The 25,444-nt window shown below is 37.2% G+C and overlaps 1 protein-coding gene and 1 long non-coding RNA gene across 2 annotated transcripts in view; both read left to right on the top strand.

Annotated features, from left to right (window-relative positions):
* The window catches only part of LOC311603823, a 294,782-nt gene that overhangs the window by 12,283 nt on the left and 257,055 nt on the right, over window positions 1-25,444 (top strand). The window lies entirely within an intron of this gene.
* RAD51AP2 (RAD51 associated protein 2) lies at window positions 7,460-15,048 on the top strand. Its single transcript, XM_084793014.1, has 3 exons — window positions 7,460-10,874; window positions 11,254-11,337; window positions 14,730-15,048. The coding sequence occupies exons 1-3, from the start codon at window positions 7,871-7,873 to the stop codon at window positions 14,846-14,848; spliced, it is 3,207 nt and encodes a 1,068-aa protein (XP_084649140.1). The 5' UTR covers window positions 7,460-7,870; the 3' UTR covers window positions 14,849-15,048.

Below are 25,444 nucleotides of genomic sequence, written 5' to 3'. Positions count from 1 at the left end.
TAGAAATCATCTTTTTGGCAACCAGTGTAACCATTTGAAAGCCAAGAAATATTCTTACCTCCTGCTTTAAGCAGTGTGTGAGTATGTGTGTGTGTGTGTGTGTGTGTGTGTGTGTGTGTGTCTGTGTGTGTCTGTGTGTGTCTGTGTCTGTGTGTGTGTGCTTGCTAGGCATCATTTTCTCTATTTGCTTCCCTGGATTGGATTCTAGCCTCTGAAAGCCTTTGTAAAAGTTTCAGTAGTCTTCTGTTTTATTCTCCGGGTGAATGTCACCCATTTTTATGCTTTAGAAGGGTTTATATACAAGCACAGTGAAAATCTACATGCTGGTTGAATTAAAGACTTACCATTTTTTGTACTTTCAGATAAAACTTTTATTATGCTTGAATCTTACTCATTTCACTTATTACCCACTTGATGCCCATTTAAGCCAATCACAAAAAAATATTGCCTATGGTATTGAAGGCCTTGTGCTAAGTGTTGGACGTACAAAGGTAAAGAAGTTACCTGTGCTGGGCCTCAAGGAGCTCATTGTGTAAGAAGGGATAGGGAATATACAGCTGATCATTGTAGAGTTCTGTGTGCTATGGTCGATATCTGCAAGGCTGTGGGCATGTGGGTGAGTAGCTGATTGGTATAGAGATAATGAAACATTAGACTCAGTGAAACACAGGAGAAGAATGAATGAGTGAATGAATATATCTTGTAAAAATGAGATATTGAGTACCCATTACTTCTGTACTCTGCTAAGTCTTCAGACTAGAGTTACTAGTTTCCTCTAGTGCCGGCATGCCCTTCACATGTACGCATGTCCCTTCCCCTACTATAAGTCCTGGAAGGAAAGGCCTTCTTAATTTGAACCTCTCATACTTAAAACCATGCTGAGTGCAGAGCTCTGATGCCCTGTGATATCTTCTGAATGGAAAAACAAAACAATACAAAACACAGACGTGTTTAGAGATTTGAGGGAGTGTTGTGTTGCAAATTATGAGGGACAGGAGGTGAGAGTAGAGTGGCTGAAAGGAACATTAGCAAACCGCTCTCAACCAAATCATGAACAGCTTGATTACTAGGCCACACATTTTAAATTATCCATTTGTATGCACAACTCCCATTAGAATGCATTCTTTACTATAGTATGTGTGTGTATGGGAGATCAAGTGTGTCAGGTGTCTGCCTCACCAATTCTCTCTCTCTCTCTCTCTCTCTCTCTCTCTCTCTCTCTCTCTCTCTCTCTCTATCTATCTATCATCTATGTATGAACAAAAACTCTTAGGAGCTCACTGAATTGGCAACTCTGCCTGGTTAGCAAGCTCCAGGAGAACTTTTGCCTTCACATCCCCAGCATTTGGGATTACCAGTGTGTGTGCCACCACTTCCTGGTATTTATGTCTTTGCTGGAGATTTGAGTTCTTGTTTTCATGCTTATGCAGAGGGCCTATTGCTGCTTGAACCATCTTTCCAGCCTCAGCTCCACCCCCAGGCCCAGTCTCTCTCTCTCTCTCTCTCTCTCTCTCTCTCTCTCTCTCTCTCTCTCTTCCTCCCTCCTTCCCTTTTCCCATCTCTCTATATACATATAACTTAAATGCTGCACTGTTTACTTCAACACCAGACCCACTCCTTGCACAAAATAACCATTCAAAAACAAACATAACATAACAGAACCAAACTGAAGGAGAGTTAAATAAAATTGTCATATCAGATGAGAGCATCATTCAATGGTTCTTAATTGATAGACATGGCTACACTGTGCCCTTGATAATGGAATTGAAACCATTATTTTGGCCCATTAACCTCCTTGATCTAAACCCATTTCTACTCTTAAATCACAGCACTATAAGCAAACCAAAACCAAGTGATTATGTTATTTTGTGTGTAGGCCTTATGCTTGTAAACAGGTATCAAATAGGGGCCTGAGGAGAGGGCTCCACCCACAAGGATCTTTGACATAGAAAGGCTTAATAAGGGCAGGTTAGATGTCTCAGCATGTAAAGGTGCTTCCTAGAGAATTCCATACCCAGCTTCTACCAACTTCTGAAAGTTGTCATGTGACCTCATGTGTGTGGTGGTTTCATGCACATTCAGAATATACAATAAACAAATACATGTAAAACAGAAAGGGTTATTCATTTTCTAACAACACAAAAAATGTGAACCGAACACTCAAGCTTAGGTTGACTGCAGCTCTTACTCATGTATCTCCTACTCACATCTATTGAATTAAAGTATTCCCTATTGTTTTCCTGTGAAGTATATTTAATATTTAATGTGGATATGCATACGTCCATAGAAATACAAAGTGAGTGACAGCTGCATAAATTTCCATCGTCTTTTAAAATGTTTATTATGTAACCAAGCAATATAAAGTGACTAGTCTCAGCGGAAAACAACTCAAAGCTGTGAGAAAGGAGAAAGCACAAATTTGGATGATTAAAAAAGTGATAGACACTGTGTCATTTCAGAAATTTGAAAGTCTCTTCTAAAAGGTTAACTAAAAAGAGGTCACAATTATTTTGTGAAAGAGATGTTCCTTTTAACTACAAGAGTTCTAATAAAATTTAAACCCTTGTATTTCATTGACAAATATTTTTTCTTTCTTATTTTATTAACATTTTATTAAAATATAATGCCATTATTTCCCTCCACTCCTTTTCTTTTCTCCAACTACATCCATCCTCTCCTCCCATGTCCTTTCAAACTCCTGCTCTCCACTCCTTTGTTATTGCTACACACATATGTATAAACCTGCTAAGTCTGTTCAGTGTTGCATGTATATGATTTCATAGCTCATCACACGGTTAAAGAAAAAATTAGGGAATTCATCAGTGGAGGAAAACTGCATTTCCTTTTGTCGTCATCCTTTAGTTGCCTGTAGACAAATAATCTTTAGCTGATGCTAGAATTTATTAGAATATCAAGTTAGTGTTGTAAATAGCTAGACATTTTCAATTGATTCTCTAAGACTCTGGGCTCTAGGAAAGGTTGTTTCTAACTAGTGAAGCATACATATATTAGGTGAGATTTAGAGGTGGAAAAGATGAGCAACAGATAAAACTGTGGGTGTATAAAGATGCAAGACAGTTGCAGACTTTAGAATCACTGTGGAAAAGTAAATGAAATCCACCACTTTAGGCCAATAGTCCATCTTCTGTCCAAGATGGAAACTCTGCCTTACATATTCAAGGATTTATAAGACATGCATTCCTGCAGGAAGACAAATAATGTCAAGGTAATTCTTGGCTGTCAACTTGAGTGAATACAGAATCAAATAAAAGGCAGGCTGATGGCACACCTTTGAGAAATTTTCTTGATTGGATTTTTTTTTTTTTGACATGAGCAGACCCACACTAAATGTAGGTGGTATATGCAAGAAGTAAACCTTTGGTTATTTTCTGCTTCCCTTCATGCTTGAAGGTAAGTTCATCTACCCCATTGCTGCCTCTGTTGCATTCTTTTGACAATATTTGAAAAAGCTTCTTCAGCTTCTAAAATGAAGACTAGCAGCTCTTCAATAATTTCCAAGCCTTCAGCATCAGATTGGAATTGCTAAAACATGCAGTCTTGTGAACCAACCGACTACTAGACTCTTGGACTCTCCTATATGAGTCAGCCATTGTTGGGTGACGCAGAATACGTTCGGTAGGCCAATCTACTAGATCTCTTTTATGATATATTTTTCTATAGGTTCTGTTCATTTAGAAACACCTAAATAATATATAAAAAGAAATGGAAGTAAAAATCATTTTGGAGTTTGTCTTAGTGTTACAGTGCTATGACAAGATGCTATGACCTCGGCAGCTCTTGTAAAGGACAATATTTAATTGAGGCTTACTTACGCTTTCAGAGATTTAGTCAGTTGTCATCGTGGGGGTGGGGGTGGGGATCACAGCAGCATGCAGGCACAAATGGTACTGGAGGAGTAGCTGAGAGTTCTACAGCCAGGTCTGCAGGCAGCAGGATGAGAGAGAGAACCACAGGGCCTGGCTTGGGCTTCTAAAACCCCAAAGCCCACCTGATTGATGAACTTCCTCCAGCAAGGCCACACCTCCTAATCCCTCTCAAGCAGTGCCATGCTCTGATGACTAAACATTCAAATATAGAGCCTATGGGCTCCATTCTTACTCAACCACAACTGAGTTTGTTTTGGTCAATTTTTTATTGCTGTGATCAAACATTAGGACCAAAAGCAATTTGGGGAAGAAAGGGTTTATTCATAAGGCTTACAGGTTATAGTCCGTCACCAGGGGAAAACAAGGCAGGAACTTAGAGACAAGAGCTGAAGCAGAGGACACACTGGCTTGCCTCTGCTGGCCTTCTCAGTTTATTTCTTATATAACCCAGGCCTATCGCTGTCAGTGATCTGAGCTCTCCCACATTAATCATCATGAAGTTGGCCTCCTAAAGGGCCAGTCGAATGGAGGCTGTTCCTCAATTGGGAGTCCCTTTTACCAGATGTGTCCAGGTTTGTGTCAAGTTGACATCAAAACGAAATAAATCAACAACAAAAAATAACCCTTTGAGTAAGACAGAGCTAAACAATGGATAAAGTCTATATAAGACAAATTAGAATTTGTGTACTATTTCAAAGCATCCAAGTATTCAATGATGTTTTATTTATTTTTATTTTTTATTAATTCAATGATGTTTTAAAGAAATAACAAAACAATTCACATTTTATTTAGTGTTAAGCAGCGGAAGAGAGACTAATAAAATGAAGAGCATCTCATTATGGGGGATGATGAGGGATTGAAATAAAAATGAAATATTATGAATAAATCATGGGCTTAATCTCAGGGTCACAATTTGTGTAGAGTCAAGGTGTTGGGTGCTGGGAAATGACAGTAAAAAGGCAGAAGAGAGCAGCACTAAGATTTCTAGTGTTTCTAGTTTAAGAGAGCAGATAGCCACTAAAGACTGCATTAAAAATGGGAGAGGAGACTGCTTCTGGTTTAAGCCATGTACAGGGACATTGTTTCACTTTAAATGATGCTGCATGTGAAGATGCGCACTGTCATACTTTGTTCCCAATCTAGTTCTTTCCATGTACTGTCAAAAGAGCATGGAGGATGTATGTCATCTGCCCCAGGGACTGAGCAGAGCCGGGGTGAAGTAGAGATGCTTCCCTATAACTTTTGAGCTACAGAAAACGTAATGGTGGTGGGGATTTGCCAAGTGGAGAGAGAGAGGGGCGTGGACAACACTCAAGGAATAGCATGGTAACGACAGAACAAGTATTCGGAGGCCAGAGGCTAGAAAGAAACAGACAACAACAAAAGCCATGGAGTAGAAGACAACATCCGTCTTCATTGTAGATGTCGCAAGCCAAGCTGAGGACACTGACAGTAAACATTGGCATCCCAACACACTGAATGACTTCTGAACGCTTCTGACAGGTGACAGCAGCAAAGCTCCTTTGTGGGGCTTATCTCATGAACTCAATCGTTTTTTCACTTGTTCAGTTCAGATCTGAACTGTAATAAGACACCCAGCTGAAAAAAGAGGAGACAGGTGCTGCCCTGAAATTTCAGTTAACTGTTATTGAAAGAGACAAGTACTTTCAAAGGACAGGCAGGTAAAACGATACAGGAGGTGTGACATTAGAAATGAGCTTTCAAACAAGCCTTAGCTGTGAGTTGAAGGTGCAGCCTCCAGTACCTTCTTACATCCTGTTTCCTTTTGAGGTAGCGTTTAAAACGTAAACAAAAATTATAAATAATAAATAGCTTTGATAGATATTAATTATAAATGGAAGTGGTCACTAATGTAATTTAAAATATGTGAGTACAACCATTTGGCCTACATTCCTGTATATTTCTGCAGAATATATATATATATATATATATACACATATATATACACATTTACACATCCATATATACGGAAAGAGATGGGAAGAAAGCATTACATATTTATATACACTGAAAAATGCCTTCGTCATAATTCTCAAGCAATTTATTGAATTGAGCTTTACGGTGTATTTTGACTTCTAGTCAAAAGGCATAACTGTTAAATAATGATATGATTGGGGGGCTTAGAAAAGAGTGTGTTCTGGGCTGGAGAGATGGCTCAGTGGTGAAGAGCACTGACTGTTCTTCCAGTAGTCCTGGCTCACAACCATCTGTAGTGTGATCTAATGCCCTCTTCTGGCGAGCAGGCAGGGTATTGTATACATAAATAAATCTAAAAAAAAAAAAAAAGTGTGTTCTTGTGAAAACTAGCAAGATGAAGAAAAATATAAAAAACAAGTTCAATGTGGAATTCACAAAAATGGCATTTACAGCTTAAAACATATCTAGATTCTAGTAGCGTGGTAGTGCACATATTCTATGTACATTAGCTGTGCACGCTACACTTGTGTGCTGATTAAAAGCATAGAAGTATGCACAAGGTTGGGGTTCAGACTATTGGAAATCTGGCATAAAAAGACAATATAAGATACATAGAAGCCGCACACTAATGTGTGATTTGAACCACTGCCACATTCTCAGTGTGTTGGTGAGGTGCTTCTGTTTAAGCTTGCTTTCCAAGTTTAAGTAAACATGTCTCTGAAGTAATTTGTACATTAATGCTATACATCTAGAATGTGAGTGACAATATAGCTACAAGTGTTTATAAGATTTGGAGTGGATGAATATCATATTCCTGAAAACTGTGCAGATTACATATTTCCATACGCACCCCAAGAGTTCTGAAACTAGTTTCCCGTGGTATAATACTGTAGTGCTTATACATTTTTTAAAAGGAAAACACAGCATACTAATATTGAAACAACCATCAAGAGAACTGAAGTTTATCTTCATTTAACAGTAATTACATGCTTCTTAATAAACATGTATATAATAATAAACATTTAGAAGTTCATTTTCTTCATGATTGCAGGATTTGCAAAATTTGGCACCAACTAGAAATCATAAAGAAATATTTCTTAGTGGAGAGAGAACACTGAAATAGCATTAAAAATTAAATATGAGCCACTATTGGATTGTTGTGCTTACACTAAATGAAGCTCAAACATGTAATTTTTATTTTTACATTTACTTATGTGCACTTGGTGTTTTGCCTGTATGTATTTGTGTGAGAGTGTCAGATCCCCTGGAACTGAAGTTACAGACAGTTGTGAGGCGCCATGTGGGTTCTGGGAATTGAATCTGGGTCCTCTGGACGAGCCGCCAGTGTTCCTTACTGCTGAGCCGTCTCTTCAGGCCCCTAGACATGTAATTTTTATATCCAAGTAAAATTATCCATAATTTGGGAGGCCAACTCTACAACACCAGTGAAAAACAAATAGTCTTAGTCTTAACTGAAAATGATTTTCTAGGTACTAAGCGCTGTCCATTTCCCCTAAACATTCAGATGGCTACAAACGTTTTTTATTTTAATGAAGTGGAAAATATGATTTTAACTGCAAGTGGGATGTTTAAATGCCCCCCCCCCCCCAAACTCAGAGAGAGTTGGTCTGCCGCTGAGAGAGTCACTGGATGTTACGGGAAACGACATCAGAAGAAAACACCGATTTTCGAACTTAAAAAAAAAAATAAGGCTAAGGCTGCTGTCAGAAAACTTAGAACACAGATAGATTCTGACTTCTCCCCGAGAGAAGGCATAAAACACGTAGAACAGTTATTGTTGCTGTCTTTAAAAGGGCACGGAAAATAGGAGTAACGGTCCAGAGCGCTCTGGGCTTTGACAGCTGCAGGCCGGGGGCAGGACTCTGAGGGGGCGTGCCGAGGCGTGACCGGGGTGTGTAGCCGGTCTAAACTGGTCTTGATGGGCGTGACGGAGGCGTGGCCAGGGCGGGGAAGGGCGGGGCCTTCTTCGTCCTTAAAAGGGGAGCACGGCGAGGACTTCAGGCAGATGTTCGCGGTAGGCGGTCATGTCTCTCTCGCGTCCCGCGTGGCGTGCGAGGCCCGCTTGTCCGGTCGCCTCAGAACCGCCTCCTGAGGACCCCGCTGCGGCGTCCCCTAGCAGCAAGCGGCCTCGTCTGAAGGAGCCTGACGGCATCGCTGAGGCGGGATGGCCTCTGCTTGTGGTGCCTCGCTTGTCTGAGGTAGAAAAAGTCTGGGAGTGGTCGCCCAGACCTATCACAGCATTCCTCATTCCAAGGAGCCTGTGGAGTTCAGGGAACAGTGGGAGGCCGCGGTGTGACCTGGGATGGCAGGACAGAACATTCCATAGGCAGAGCTGTTGGCAGTCTGGAATCTCAGGAAGAGCAGGTTGTTCGAGGGCTCCAGGAAGGTTTTGTGAAGCCGGACTGCAGGACAGGGAGGCCCTGGGTGTGTGCCATGGTGGCCAAGCAGAAATGAGTCACGCTTCACCCAACACCTCTATGCCCGGTGTCCAAGGGGTCAAACAGGAGCCCGAAGAACTTCCTGTCCGAGAGAAAAAAAATATTCTTAAAGAAAAGAATTCTGTGAGACAGCCAGGAAACCCATATCTAGATGTAAACATTTCTGAGGAAACTAAGTCAACATTAAATGAAACTAAGGACAGATGTAAAGTTGACAGTGTTATAATCTCAGGGAAGAAAGAAAATAACGTTTCATCATCGACACTAAAAATATCAAAATTTCAAAACCAGGCCCAAGAAAGCGCCAATCCCAGCTATATTAGAGATAGCGTCACAATAATTTTCCCTGAGTTTCCAAAGGATTTAAATAGCAACATGTCCTTTGTCTATTTAAAGGAAATCGCAAAGAAAAAGAATGACAAAATTGTGGCATATGTTAGGGATTTCACAACCATTTTCTGCTCTCAAAATAGACCTGATGCTAAGAAACAAAAGTTACAGGATGATAAAAAAAATGTATTTCTGGAAAATGACTTTTCTGACTATGAAAGTAACCACCAGTCACTCACTGTTAAAGAGAAAATAGACTTAATCAATTTAAACTACTATTGCCAGAGCCACAGTAGTATTGAGTGTGATTTAAATGACTCTAAAAAGAATTTCAGTCTAACACTAGAAGATGAAAATTGGGAAGGAAGAGAAAGGAGTCTAGACTGTTACATACCTACCAGACAAGAAGAATCGCAAAGCTGGCACTGTAACAGCTCTATTTTGAAAAGCAAGAAGCAAAATTGTTGGATAATGGAAAAAAATAAGATTAGTTGTGAAAATACAAATAAACTTAGAGAAAATTTGATTTTGGTACAGTTACTAGTGACAAACCTTTTAAACAAGGGAGATTATTATAATGTGAAAGCCAAGAAAGTTCATGAACAACAGTCAAAGACTCTGATAACAGGACATCTGGGTACTTCCTCCAATTTAATACAGGTTGTTTGGTTTAGTGGTAAAGGTGAAAATGCCAATATGCTACAGCTGAGATACTATACTGAACAAAAGTACATTTCAGGAAATAAAGGAGATAGCGCATTAACCTGGCATAAAGCAATAAAATGTGAAAAGCAGATTGATATTCAAAAGAGTGGCATTTTGAGCAAATATTTACAAAATATTATTTCAGAACTCTTACATATTATTCTGAAAATTAATACAGTTTCATTGCCCAAAAACGTTGATTCTTTCATAAGAAATGGAGACTACTGGAAATCAGAAGAGAGATGCATTTTCAAATGTATAGTGCATTTGAATTATTTGAAAAATATAAAGGAAAGTAATATTGTGTATCTAATGAAAATGTTAATTTCTTCAAGGCCATTAGAAAATAATACAAAATCTATGGCAAAGAAAAGAAAGCTATTTAAAATAAAACACGTTCTTGAAAGGGCTAAGAAACAAAATATCAATTCTCTTAATTTAACAATGAAAAGTTTTCCAAGTTATAAACCATATAAAGAATTTTCTCTTTTAATGGATTTTGATAACATGAAAGGACTTTATTTGACAAAAGAACCTAGTTTTGAAAATACAAGTTGTCCTGAACAACTTCTAAATGTGGAAGAAAGTAGTATTTACAATCAATATTTAGATACTGAAAGAAAATGGAAGCATAAGACCACTTACTTCATTTTTAAGCTCATATGTGACGATGCCTTTAATGTTAGGCAACTGGGCATATTGTTAAGCCAAAACACAACACACAGTGACCAGATGAATGCTACTGCAATAACTCAGAAGCTCAGCTTGGAGAATTTGTTAGGTGAAATAGAAGAGAAAATACATGATTTTATTTTGAAGAAAGAAATGAAGGTCACAAAAGCTTCAAGTAGTTGTCAAGCTCAGAATGCTATTGACATAGAGAAAGAAGAGGATAGTTTTCACCCAATGGACAGAATGTCTTCAGTGCAGTCAGTTTCATTAGCGAGTAAGAGTGTAAATGTGGAAGAAGATAAACTTGTTAATCAAAATATTGGAGCTCACACAGAAGAGGATGGAAGTATTTTGCAAGAAAGTGAGTTAGTTAATTCAAAGCATTTTTCTCCAAAGAATAACTCTACATTATATGCTAATCATCAGTTTGAAAGGGATTCAAGTGAAGAGAACAATGAATGTTTTCAGGGCTTAACTGCTAAATGTTTATCAACAGAAACTCTGCCAGTAGCAAAAGATTTTGAGATGAAGAGCAAATTTGATTTAGTACTTGAAGAACTTCGGATGTTTCATGAAATTAGTAAAGAAAATGAAATTCCACATACTGTGGAAATGGACAATAGGAAAGAAAACAACTTTAGAGAAAGTAACAATGTTATGGAGGCAAGAATGGAGTCAGGAAAAACTCTGGAAATGGTCGAAACCAACAAGAGACACGCACCTTCTCTGCCCTGTCACGTGGAAGCTGGCCCCAATAAGCATAAAAGGCACCGAGGTTTATTTAATTGGAAAATAATACCTACTCATGGAGGGCAGGCGGTTCCCAATGAGTATGGTTGTCTGAGACCAGCGGAAGAATTACTCCATTCTATTCCTGAGGAAGGTATGCTATTTATTTTAAAATCTCTTACTCATGTTAAAAATTTACAGTGTTTTCCTATGTATGGAAAAATGTATATAATAAAATAGGAGAGACTGTTCATTAATGTATATTATTTCCCACAAAGATTTATTAAAATGTTAGACAATAAACTGAAATAGAAGAAAAAAGTTATTTAAATTTTTAAAAAGCTCCAGAATCTTATTTAAATTTTATAAATATTAGAAGCCAATTGAAACCAGTTTTTATAAAAACATAGTTTGTCAATATTGTTAACATTTGTAGACAAAAGTTAATTTTTCTAGAAAGAACTTTAGCCAGCTAGTCAGTGTAGCTACATAAAAGTTAGTTTGGGCTATAATATGTTAATGTTTATTTTCAGATTATAAGAAAACTTTACCTAAAAGCCCTGCTTTTTCTCCTGATGAATGTAAAAAAGAAAAGTATAATTATTTATTGAAGGGAGGTAAGATCTTCTGTTATTTTTCTGGAGTGTGTTTTAAGATGGCTGTCATATTGTTTTGGCGTGATGAAATAGTTTGGTTGGTGGAAAACAAATACACAATAAGTTACTACTTTAAATAGGTAGAAACTGACTGAACACTAGAATCATACTAGAAGGTGCCCTCTGCAAACTATGCTCAAATATTTGCAGTAATGTAAGACGATGATCTAAGTGATAAGACATGTATTATAAATGCGAGATTCATCATGTATATAGGATTACATGGCAAAATCCCAAAAAGAAAGAATCCCAGTTGGATTCTCATTATAGAAATGTCACCCCCATTATGCTCTATACTTTTTACCTTTATGTATCTCCTTATGTTGGTACTTTGTAAATATGAATCAGTACTAATACTGATCTGGGTGTGGTGGCTTATACCTTAATCCCAGCACTAGGGAGGTATTGATAGGAGAATCTGGTACAAGTTTGAGGCCAGAAAATTAGGCCCAAATGTGTAGCAATTATTTATTATTATTTAGGTGATAACATGATTTAGAGTATGACCATTATACTTTCATTCTTAGTTTCTATTAATGAAACCAACCAAAGAAAAATTAAACAATTGCCAATAATCCTTAACTAAGAATTTCTTTTGCTATAAGAATAAAGCAAAATCTAGTATTTATTCTAACTTGTACAAATGGGTTTAGATAAAGAAAGGATTGAAATTAAGGAACAAGGTGAAGTTATTGTCTTGTTATACATTTATATAACAATATTAAATTAAAAAAGATCACATTGAAAAGACAATATATTTATTCAAATATCTTTAGTGAGATACCATTTCTCCTCCTCCTACCCCCCTCCGCCTCTCTCTCCCTCTCTCTCTCTCTCCCTCTCTCTCTCTCTCCCTGCCTCTCTCTCTCCCTCTCTCTCTCTCTCTCTCTGTCACACACACACACACATTTATTTTATTTTTTTACTTTTTTTCTCCTTTATTAATTTATTCTTGTTACATTTCAATGGTTATCCCATCCCTTGTATCCTCCCATTCTTCCCCCCTCCCATTTTCCCCTTACTCCCCTCCCCTATGACTGTGACTGAGGGGGATTACCTCCCCCTGTATATGTTCATACGGTATCAAGTCTCTTCTTGGTAACCTGCTGTCCTTCCTCTGAGTGCCACACACACACATTTTTTTTTTTTTTTGGCTTCTTCTCATCCAAAGAATGCTTTCTCCAGCAGATAGTCTCTTCTTTCCTGAAAATAAGTGAGTATAAAAAGTTAGGCAGGACAGGATGGAGTCTGCTACTTCCTAGAAAGACATGGAATAATTGGATTTAGGAACCTAATTTGATGTAGAGTAGAGGGGGTGAGGTAACACACATCCACATTGTTGTATGGGATGTGGTAGCTGCCAGTTCACCAGTATTTTATATGTCCTAATTTAGGCCAGTGTTCCTTTGACTGTAATGTGCTTGTGATTCTCCTGAACAAGAAGCATTCAAGCTTCTAAGACTCTGTGGGTTCTTTTTATTTTTTATTTTTTTGGTTTTTCGAGACAAGGTTTCTCCATGTAGCCTTGCCTGTCCTAGATTCACTTTTTAGACCAGTCTAGCCTTGAACTCACAGCAATCCACCTGCCTCCTCCTCCTGACTGCTGAAATTAAAGGCATGTGCTACCATAGCTGGCCAATACTCCCTGTTTGTAACAATCTCCTAGCAGATGCGATACAGATGTTGCTAGTCTGTTGACCACCCTCTGAGTAGCTCTGGCTATTCTAGAACTCACTTTGTAGACCAGGCTGGCCTTGAACTCATAGATATCCTCCTCTTTACCTTCCGAGTGCTGGGATTAAAAGGTCATGTCACCACGCTCAGCTAATCATGACATGTTTTAAAATACAGACAATTTGGAAAGTATGCTGGAATACTCAAATTTGTTAAAAAGTGTGAACAATAAATTAATCAAGCATATAACAATAAGAAAAGGATCATGACTTATTTTACAAGGAATATATTCTCAACACCATAGCTTAATGAGAGGTCATTATTTTACAAAGACCTACTATTGATGAAAATTAGTGCAGCAATTTTCCATCCATTGTAAAATTACTGTAAGTCACTGTTATATTAAAACATAAAAGAGGAAAAGCATAGTTTGAAAAAGAACTCAAATAGGTGATTAATTTTGGCTTTGTTCTGAAATAATTTTTTAATGAAGTTCATTTTATATAAAATTCCTAAAACTGTCAAATTTATAACCAATTCTAGTATATCAGCATGACCAAATAATTTTTTTCTGACTTGGGCATCCCTTTATGTTTAAAGGCTTTCTAAAAACTCTAGTAATGATACTTTTGCTAATCATTAAATTTATGATTTTAATGTTAAATTGAGTATCAAAATGGATTTATAGCTTTCTGGGAGGTAACCTTTTTTTTACTTTATTTATATATCATTTTAATTTGGAATCTGATTCATCAGTGTTTATGTAGATATATGCAATTTGTTCAACTTTTAAGTCATGCTATCTAGTTTTTGTTAAATTTAACAATGGATTGATGACAGTGTTTTTAGTATAATGTAATATTAAAGTCATACTAATTCATTAAAGCCTAAATACTAATTCACTAATTTACTAAGTTTATGTTTTACAAATGTACTATATAGTTTATGTGTGGAAAAACCCATTTTAGTGGTAATGCAACATATTTACCTGTGTAAGCTAACCGATCTAGGGAGAAATACAGCTCTGTGAAACATTTGAATTTATTGGAAAGTGATAGTTTAATGTTAAGTAAAACTAAAAATCAGATTAATCCACAGATGTAATTATAGTTGTATTCTATTAAACAATAATCTCTATTAGAAACCAAATATAAGCCGAGGGTGGTAGCACATGCCTGTAATCCCAGCAATCTGGGAGGCAGAGGCAGGCAGATTGATGTGAGTTCCAAGCCAGCCTGGTCTACAAAGCTAAGTCCAGGAAAGCCAAGGCTACGCAGAGAAATCCTGTTTCAAAAACAAAACAAAACAACAACAACAACAACAACAAAAGAAACCAAATATAACTATTAACAGCATACTAGAGTTGCTTAGCTTCTAACTAAAAATGACATGTATAAAACACAGTATCAATTGGCTTAAGCCTTAATTAGTTTTTGGTTTTATTGTTCTTGTGTCAGAGTTCCTGGCTGGAATACTGATCTTATGTACCTGTTGTATGCTTAGGAAAGGTTTCTTACTTTTTCTGTACTTACCTTTCCATATTTTAGAACAGGATATAATAGGAATAAGAACAATACTGCATTTAAAGTGATTGTTGTATAAATTCTCTGTAAATAAGAACTTTTAAGCATATTGGTAATTTTTACTTCTTTCTGCAAATTATATTGTCCTCTTTGCAGGTGGTCATTTTTCACACGGCATTTCCAGAGTACTGCCTCTTAAGACGTGCAGCCGTCCGATTAGGGTTGGCTTGTCAAAAAGAGCTAGGCTGAAACAACTTCATCCGTATCTGAAATGAATGAGTTGTACAAGAAGCTTTTGGACTTTAACAGTTCAGCATGTATAGGAATGTCTTATATTTTGCTTTGTATAAGTGTTTTCCTTTGGCTTGGAGATTTTGTGCTTCCTTTATAAAATGTAGAAAGGTTATTTTTGTGTTAAATTATTTTATTACCTTTAAAAGAAAACTTTTCATTGATGTTCAAGTCATATGATCAATATACACAATAAAATATTTTCATGATCTTATAAACCATTTCAGTTTCTTAGTTTTCCTGATATATTCATGTAATTCCTTTTAAGAAAAAAACCTGTAACTTTGCTTTCTGGAAGTATCTATGACTTATAAAAAGTTAATGCACCTCTGTTCTAACCTACTTTCTACATTTTGGCAGATATATAGGATCTTGTTGTATAAAGCCAGGCTCCTTTAGTTCCTTCGTTCCCCTTCCTTTCTCCTTCCCTCCTTCCTTATTGTTTTATAATTACATGTATTATCTATAGGCCTGGCTATCAATCAATCAAGACGCAGACACTTGTTATATTTTAAAATATCCTTAGTTAACCTGGGGAAGGGCAGATATCAATCTTTTAAACTACTTTCATAGTGGGGCAGGTATGGGATCCCTGGCTCAATTCCATATCATCTGTTTCTAATAACTTCTATCAAGTTAGCTCTCATCTGTAATCCCTAATACTTGTTAATGTGTTTTATCTGGGCCAGATTCTCCATCCATGCTGGCCATGTGCTTCTCCTCCAGCTAACCCATGGCAGCTTTCCTCTCTTCCCTTCAGGTCTCCCTCCTTTCTCCTCATGGTGGTCTTTTCTTCTTCGCAGAATTCCTCTCTCTCTAAGCCTCACCTATCTCCTTTGTCCTGCCCAGGTGGGATGGCTTTTCATTAAACAAAAGGTGAGTCATACAAACAGCAAACAGTAATTAACATCAAAACACATCAGACCATCCCCCAAGGCCTTCTTCCCTTCCTTCCCTCCTTCCCTCCCTCTTTCCCTCCGTCCTTCCCTCCTTTTCTTTTTCCTCTCTTCATCCCCCCCCCCCCCCCACCATTCACACAGGGTGCTTCCCAGGCTGGTCTCAAGCTCCTTGTGAAGCTGATGATAATGACTTTGAACTCCTGACTCTCTTGTCTGCAGAGTGCTTCCCTGTGCTATAGCTTCCTTCCTGTGCTTGATATTTGCAGAGAAGTATAGAATATACATATTGAAAAGTAACTATCAAAAGCATAAAGCATAGCTAAAAAACACTAGGCTAATAAATAATATTTACATACTGTGGTGGTTTAAATAGGAATGGCACCCATTGTCTCATAGAGTTTAACGCTCAGTCATTAGGGAGTGTTGCTACATGACAGGGATTAGGAGGTGTGGCCTAGTTGGAGTAGGCGTGGCCTTGCTGAAGGAAACGTTTCTCTGGAGGTGGGTTTGAGAGTTTCAAATCCTCAAGCCAGGCCCAGTGTCTCACTCTCTCTTCTTGCTGCCTGCGATCCTGATGCAGACCTCTCAGCTACCTCTCTAGCACCATGTCTGCCCGAGTGACATCATGCATCTCACCATGACAACAACAGACCCTCTGAAACTGTAAGCCAGCTCCAGTTAAATGTTTTCCTTCACAAGAGTTGCTGTGGTTGTAGTGTCTCTAGACACTGCAATAGAACACTGACTAAGACACGTAGAACAAAATTAACGGGGAAAAAAAACCCCAGAAGTATCAAGAGAACCTAAGAGCTGTAAACAAGGCCAGGGTTGCATTTGTATATTTTGCAGTTACATCTACATGTAAGCCTAAATGCGTCAATTCACAATATAAGTGTGGCTGGATTAAGTGATCATCAGTTCGTAAATATTTTTAGACTCACTAAATTGAACCTTAACTTTGGCTTTATTCATTAAGTTCCATCCTCCAGCAAACACTTTTAAACTCCAGCATCATGCTGTAATCCCTCCACCCCCTCTCTGCTGGAGAACCCAGCACATAATATTTTAAGTTAAGCCTTGCTAAAATGCAAGCTTATTTCTTTTCTTTTTCTTTCTTTTTAAATTTTTTAAAAAATTTTTGGGTGTATGAATGTTTTGCCTGAGTGCCTCTGTCTGTCCTTGCACCAGGTGCAGGCAGTATCTTTGAAGACTAGAAAAGGGCATCAGATCAGTTCTCCTGGAACTGGAGTTACAGGAAGTTGGGAGCTGCCCTGTGGGTACTGGGACGTTAACTTGGGTCCTCAGGAGGAGCAGTCAGTGTTCTTAGCTGGTTAGCCATCTATTCAACCCCAGAATGCAAAAAAACATTTTGAAGGCAGGATTATTTATTCTCCCAGAAATATATCACAAGTTCTTTAAACTGTACCTGCTCCCAGTAAATATTCCTATTGTATGAGTATAAATGAATGAAATTCTACTCCTGTCATGTAATAGCTATGTCACTTAAAATTCTCTTTTTTTTTGTTAATTGAACATTACATTTCCTGTTGACAGATAAAGTTGTTTGTATTTTTATGTGGTGTGGAATGATCTTTGAATCACTGCATATACATTGTAGGATTGTTAATTCTAGTTAAATAAGCATATGCATTATCATTTAGTTATTTTTCTGGAGAAAACAACTGACATCCACTCTAAGTTTTTTTTTCTCCCCAAGGAAGGGTTTCTCTGTGTAGCATCAGCTGACTTGGACTTGCTTTGTAGACCAGGCTAGCCTAGAACTCACAGAAATCTGCCTGCCTCTGTCACCTAGAGTGCTGGGATAATAGGTGTGTGCTACTGTACCTGGCTTATTGTAAGCATTCTTAAAAGCTCTATGACTTTGGGCAATTCCTATTGGATAATTGAAAGGATTGAGCCTGCTAGTGGATCTTATGGACTTGAACAGCTAGGATACAAAGTTAGAGCTTAACCATAAGTATATGTTGGTACATGGTACCTACTCAATAATGGGCATTTAGCACACCTGCTGCCTTTCTTTTCCTACCTTCTGTTTCTCTCTTTCTCTTCCATCATTCCTCTTCTGGGTGCTGGGAATCGAACTCGGTTCCCTGGAGAAGTGGTGCGTGCTCTTGACTGCTTAACTGACTCCTCAGCTCCCACACATATTTTCAAAATTCAGTAATAAAAATTATTTTTAACAGGAATGTTTATTGGATTTAATAAAATATCACTGAGTGAAATTGGACCCAGGAATAATTTGGGCACTGCACAGAAAGAACTTTGAAAGTGATTACAAAGAAATAAAATGTAAACAACAACAATAATTCCTAAATATGCAGAATAGTAAAATGGTGTAGACTACAAATGTATTTGCCTCAGGGCTTTATATGCTGGGTAGATCAAAATCGTTAAGAAATGAGAGTACAGTTTTTATAGGCCATTAACATTTTTATAATTATAACTTTTTAAAAAGTTAAATTGGTTTTGTTTATTAGGATAATTTTAAGTTTACAGAAAAATGGAGTGGAAGGTAAAGGTTTCCTGCATATGACTTCTTGTTTCTCTATTATTAACATCCTGCACTGCTCTACTCAAGCTACATGATGAACTATTCATATATTATTTCTAACTGAAGTCCACGTTCGTAGTAGGTTTCACCTTTTGTTTTGTATAGTTACAAAGGACTTTCTAGGTACACACTTCCATACATTCACCATTACAGTATCAAACAAAATACTTTTACTTGCTTGAAAATTTCTTCTATCCCATTTATGTATTTCTCCCTACTCAACCCTTTGATACCTCTGATAACCACTGGCCTTTGTATTGCTACTGTATTCTTGCTTTCCTAGAACATCAAAGAGCTGGAAGCATACTATATTTTGTAGCTTTCCAAGATTACTTTCTTTCACTTACCAATAGACACTTAAGGCTCCCACAATAGTGAATTTTCTAACAATGGATATTCACTTAATACACACTTACACTGAGACCATTTTAGACTTTGTCTCTTAAAGAAAAACAGTTGTACACTTTAAATTGTGGCTGTGTCCACTGAATGGTTTCCTTATGGATTTTTCCATATAGGGATTCTGAGATTTAAGGAAATTACACTGTCAACACTAACAAAGCTTCACTGTGAACAGAGATGTTTCAAAACATGGTAACCCTTGAAAATGGCTCCAAAAGAGGTTTTTCTTTTCTATTTTGTTAGCCAGATTGTGTTTAGGAGCTGAAATGTGTCATAGATTAAAACGGTCAACATTAAGACGGTGAAATAAATGTCAAAATTCTTGTAAATTAAAACCCATAGTGCTAAGCACATAAGTGGATATTGTAATGTGTTGCTCTTGTGATTCTTTTGTGACAAATGCCATAAATTTCCATATGAGCTTGAAACACTGTCTTCCATCTTTGTTACTACAAGGATGTTAATATTGACTATCAAAAACTTAAACCCAGTATGCCTTGCAATATTCCATGTAGAATTTGTACATCCCTTGGTTTTAGGGAGTATACAACTTTAGTTGACAAAAGGCATAAACTGGCTTAACTAAAAACTGAAAGAAGAGTAAAGAGACTTGTGTATCTGTTCTGACTCTCTTTGTGACCTTGAATATGTCTTGTAGCCTCATTAGCTTTCGGATGTTTCCTCGTTTGGCCTGTTACTGTAGTCATAAAAACAACATCTACTTATCCACTTAGCAGATCAAATACTGTGGGGGAAATAAAAGGAACAATATAAACAAAAACTTTAAGTATAAACAGTAAAGAATGTATAACATTGTTAGGTATTTCACAAAGTTTATAACTCCATTAAAGGATGTTAAAAATAAAGAATAGAGATTAGGATAGTCCTTATAACTTATCTTTTATGTGTTTTAAGCAGGAAATACCTTCTCTTTCTTATTTCACTTATTTATGTCTTCAACAAACATTTATTGAGAATTTAATGTTAATTTAGAATCAAATAAAAAATGTTATTTTAAAGTTCTCTCTTGTAAAAAAAACTCTAATTGTTATATATTGATCAATCCTCTATAAAATAACGTTTCTAGGACCCTATCCATCCAATTGCTCAGACCTTTTGAACTGATAAAAAGCTTGCTCTTAACCTGATTGCTGGTCTGCATTGATAACATAAGAAAAGATGCAAAAAATAGCTGCATGAACATTTTCAAGTATGTTGGGAAGAAAACCTTGGTGTGACCTACTTTTCCATCTGAAAAAAAAAAAAAAAGTCCCAAGCCTCTCTGATGTTTGTGGTGACTAGAGACATACGGTGTGAAGGAGATTACCTAATTGATTTTTCTAGGACCAACACTAAGAGGTTGTAGGCATGGGATGTCCAATACAGTTACTGGCTCATAGTTTCCAAGTAATTAACATTGTCCACATTTTAGAAAATAGGTTTTCTTATCTCTTGCAGGTTATAAATGAACAAGATTTGCACTAGTTCTTTTGCCTTATAAAAATCATATCTGAAGTATGGGAATGAAAATAATTACTTTTTATCTCAGAAGTATCCATTAAATGGCCTAAATATTTATTTCTCAGAACCCCTATTTTATTAACATAGGATTCAAACAATACACATGTTTGGGTTAATTTATTCTGACAAGTGTCATGGACTGTGTCCATTCTCATGGAGAACCTTTAACTAAGCTACAATTAAAATGGTATTTAGGAGCCGGGTGTGGTGGCGCACGCCTTTAATCCCAGCACTTGGGAGGCAGAGGCAGGAGGATCACTGTGAGTTTGAGGCCAGCCTGGTCTACAAAGGGAGTCCAGGACAGTCAAGACTACACAGAGAAACCCTGTCTCAAAAAAACCAAAAAAAAAAAAAAAAATGGTATTTAGTATTTCAGAATGGTAAAACGTGCAAGCTTTACTATTTGAAGTACTTCAAGTGCTGTTTACAGCCAGAGATTAATTATATTCACATTATTATACATAGAACTTTTGAGGTGTTCTTTATTTAAAAAGTATATTTTTTCACTTTTCATTTTTTTTATCATGAGTGACAGCATAACTCACACAGAAGGGTAAAAACTCACAAATTTGCAATTTGTTCTAGTTTTGACTAAAATGTATTTTATGGAGGAATTCTTAGCTATGGTTAGCACATTCTCATGTATCTTTGAAAACTGTTTAGCAATGTGTTAGAACTTGAGTACAAAGTTCTGTTGTTTGATAGGCTTTTTTTTTTTTCTTACGAAGAGTAGACTAGGGAAGAATTTAAACGACAATTGAAAATAATCAAGATTGTATTTGAGGTACAATTAAAATTTCAAAAATATTTGCACATGTAAATAAATTGCACATTGACAAATTAAAAAGCACGGACTATTGTTAGGAAAAAAAAAAAGCATGAGACAAGAGGGTGAAAGGATTGCCTGGTAAAATGCTATCCCAATCATGAGAACTTGAGTTGAGCTCCTAGCACTTATAAGAAGAAAGTGTGGGAGCACAGCTCTATCCCCAGTGCTGGAGGAAGAGCGACAGAAACAGATGGACCTTGGGGAACTTCTGGCCAGTCATCTAGCTGAAATAGTGGCTGTTGGATTTGGTGGGAGAATCTGTGTCAGTCTTCCTTTCAGATTTGCATACTATTTATCTGCAAAAGTAGATAAAATGTGGAGTTTTAATGTAACTGAAGGACAGAACACATTAGCAGGTAATAAGATAATACAGACTAGGGTCCTATGGCGGAGTGAAGATTTATTCTGATTTGGAAGGGAATATATATATATATATATATATATATATATATATATATATATATATATATATGGTTTAAAATTATAGATCAGAGTAAGATAGCAGAAAATTCTACTTAGAACAGCACAATAATAAGTAATTTAGTTTAAGTGGACTTTATAAAATTGTTAATGGGACAAATCTTCAATTTTTACACAAAATCATGAAGGATTCTAGGTCATAAACAATTTATTCATGAACTTTATCTTAGAGGAATAATTCTTTATTTAATCTTTTGATGTCCCTTCTAATTTTTAGATTCAAATTGTTTCAGTAAGCCAGAAAATTTAAAGAAATTTTCTGGGATAAGCAGATGTATATTGAAACGTCAGGACTCAGAAAAAGTTACTTTTTGCTTCTTCACACATCACAAATCTAGTTAAGAATAATGGGCACTCTCATTTTATAGTGATTCATCTGTTTTTAGAGAAATTCTTTCTCTGAGAGCCTCCTATTTTACGCAAACTTCAAAAGCAAGCCATTGTTCTTGGCTACCCACCAAAACTAGATGGTAAGTGCTTATTTTTGAAAGCATCACACCTTCAGTCAGAGGGCATGGAGATATTAATCTGGAGCTGATTTGCAAACATCCTCTCTATTGTTTAGTTTTGTTAGTGCCAGAAGGTGTTATACAGTCTGTTGGAGGAGTAAAGCCATCCTTCTTACCCAGCTCTGAACATTTTGGCAACTGTCCTGATAAGATATGCTCATTGGTGAAATAGTGACACAGAAGTTATGGGGTTAACCAGCCACTTTGATTGGATTTAAGGGCTACTCCAGAGAAAGGAACTCATGCCTGGTACTAAACCTGGGCAAGAATATGCGATACGGCTATAGACCATAGAGGAAATCTTCCTCCTATTGCTGAATTGAATGGACATACTAGCAATCTACCTTCTAAAGATTGTATATCCACAGATTACCAAAGCTCTAAATCCTTATCAGAGTAGCTTCTCTTTTTGCAATGCAAAGCAATTTTTACCGAGACCCACAGCTAGTTGGACTGCAGAGGATGAGTAACTGTGGAGTTCTGGGCCTGAATGAGACATCTGTATCATACTCTTGCCCTGAATGGCTCACACAGAAGAGGGAGAAGGACCAATAGAGCCAGAGATGAGGGAGGACTGCTGTGCAGCTGTAATTTGGAGATGTCGAGGTCCTTGCATTCATAAGCTAACAACAGCTACGCTTGTCTGCACAAGACATAAGACCCGGACAAGATTAAGTCAGTCAAAGTTCAGATGGAGGAGGAGCACCTCTTCCTGAGGAGCTTTGCAATGGAAAGCTACCGAGGTAGGGAGAGCCAGTGTTCTTCAGAGAAATGCTCATGGTCTAGTGGGTGCCCTGTACCCATAGACATAAACAAGAGAGCACTGATGGGATCCAGCTGGTCATTGGAAGAAGCTGTGGAACTGGAGGGGGAAGTGGTAGTGGGGTCTGCGAGGGGCTGGAGAGGAACGGGGAGGGCAATATGAGCAAAATACATTATATACATGTATGAAATTCTCAGTGATTAAAAAGTTCATTATTTAAAAAAAGGCATGATACTCATTTTTCTTCCTTATCTCCCCCTCCTCTTCTTCCTTCCTTGTTTCAAGCTTGTTTTGTAGTGGATTTCTTAGCTATGGCCAACACATTGCAATATATCTTAGCAAACTGGCTGGGGATTTGTGGAGCACGAATACAAATAATACAAATTCCATTTTCTTAGCACACCAGTCTTCCTTTTTTTTTTTTTTTTGCCCGCCCATCTTTTCTTAAGTTTCTTGTTCTTTCCACATCTCTTTTTTCTATCTTCATTCTATCATTCAAAAGTTTTATGTTTGCCTTTTAGTCACCTTTTCCCTTTCCTAAAGACCACAATAAAAAATAGAGGTACTGGGGACTGGAGAGATGGCTCAGTGGCTAAGAGCACTGGCTGCTCTTCCAGAGCACCTGGGTTCAATTCCCAGCAACCACATAGCAGCTCACAATGGTCTGTTACTCCAGTTCCAGGGGATCTGATACCCTATACAGACATATATGCAGTCAAAAACCAAAAATGCATATAAAATAAAAATAAACATATTGTTTAGAAAAAATAGTTGCTATCTGTTTCCTTATTGACTTTTTTTTTTTACAATGTTCCTGATTGAAGCTGTTTATGCATGAAAATGTACACTCTTGTGGTACATTATGGTATATATCTTCATAGGAATATGAAATTTATTACTCTCAACTTCCACTTGGTATTTTACTGTCTGGTTCTTCTCATACAACTATGAGGTCTTGGATGAAATAAGTTAAATTTTTATATCAGAATTATGTTCCTCTTTCAGTACAAAATAATAATTAGTAAATGTAGAACAAATTTCCTTTCACTAATTTCCTCTTAAGTTATTGTTTTCTACCTTTCTATCTTATAAAAACTAGGAAAATTTGATCATACCACTTTAAGAATATTTAAAAATTACATGTTCGTTTACTCTGTATGTGATTACTCTTTTGTGTTTTTGTGTGTGTTTGTGTGCTCACGTGTACGCTCAAACACACACACACACACACACACACACACACACACGTGCGCGCGCGCGCGTGCGTGCAATCATGTGGATGTGGAGGTCAGAGGACAAGTTGCTTGTCTAAGGATCAAACTCAGATCCTCAGGCTTGATGGAAAATGCCTATACTTGCTGAGCCACATTGCAGCTCTAACTTTATTTCTTTTCTTTCCAAACAAATTTAAAATACAAATTTTTATTTATTATAATTTATTTGCATTACGTCCCAATTGTTATCCCCTTGCTCATATTTTCCCATTCTCACCCTCCCTCCCTCCCTCTTCTGCCCTATTCCCCTCTTCTAGAACTCCATCAGGGAGGGGGCTCCTCCCCCACAATCTGACTACAGCCTATTAGGTCTCAACAGGAGAGCCTGCGTCCCCTTGCTCTGTGTGCCCACAAGGCCGCCTCACCAAGTGGAAGTGATAAAATCTCAGGTACCAGACCTAACTTTATTTCTTAAGCTAATTCTAATGTCATGTTTGCTTTCAAACTTACTGCTAATTTTTATCCAACCTAATACACAATTTTGTAGTTTTCTAAGAACTTTTATACTGTATTCTATATTTTGCTTCATTAAATCCTTCCATAAATCTGTTAATCCCACTTTCAGATAATGAAAATAGTTTTCATGTGTTGTAACTTTCTCAAGTAAGTACTTTGTATGCAGTGAGTATCTGTTGAAAGGAAATGAAGGACCATACCCTGCCTTAACTTCATACCTGCTATCTGCTTCTTACTTTTCAAAATCTTTCCTTTCCCCTTTCCTTTTATAATGAATATTAGTATATGCAGCACATCAAACTTAGCACCTGGATATACAATGAATATAAAATATAATCTCAGCTCTCATGAGCTTGGAATCCTGGGTGGGCACACGCAGGAGCCATACACCAACAACTTGGGTACAGGCTTTGCAAATACAGCAGTGTCAGCCATGGCGACCCCACACATTGCTGCACATCATGGTGAATGGTACATCTTTGGGTCGTGCCTCCTTTGGGTTGCTTGAATACGAAGTTTCAAAAACAGCAGAAAGCTTTCACGTCTCAGCACCAGAGAGAAAATATTTGTTTTTTTATTTTTTTTTGAGACAAGATTTCTCTGTGCAACATCCGTGGCTGCCCCGGAACTCACTGTGTAGACCAAGCTGGCTTCAAACTCATAAAGATCCACCCGCTTTTGCCTCCCAAATGCTGGAATTAAAGACTGTGCTACCATACCCAATGAGAAAGGATTTGTTTATAAGGGTTCCTTTTTTTTTTTTTTTATCAGAGTTTTTCTAGAATTCACATGTTAAGATGTCATCTCCACATGCCATATCAGAGAGAGAGAGAGAGAGAGAGAGAGAGAGAGAGAGAGAGAGAGAGAGAGAGTTA

The sequence above is a fragment of the Acomys minous genome, assembly GCF_964271855.1.
Source record: "Acomys minous genome assembly, chromosome: 8".
Classification (NCBI taxonomy): domain Eukaryota; kingdom Metazoa; phylum Chordata; class Mammalia; order Rodentia; family Muridae; genus Acomys; species Acomys minous.
Note: the sequence above shows the minus strand (reverse complement) of the source record. Positions and strands in the feature narration are given on the sequence as shown.

Excerpts from the sequence above, each read along its gene's own strand:
- RAD51AP2 (XM_084793014.1), top strand. The coding sequence starts at position 7,871 with ATGTCTCTCTCGCGTCCCGCGTGGCGTGCGAGGCCCGCTTGTCCGGTC. Across the intron at positions 10,875-11,253 it reads CCATTCTATTCCTGAGGAAG|ATTATAAGAAAACTTTACCT; the intron begins GTATGCTATTTA and ends GTTTATTTTCAG. Across the intron at positions 11,338-14,729 it reads TAATTATTTATTGAAGGGAG|GTGGTCATTTTTCACACGGC; the intron begins GTAAGATCTTCT and ends TCCTCTTTGCAG.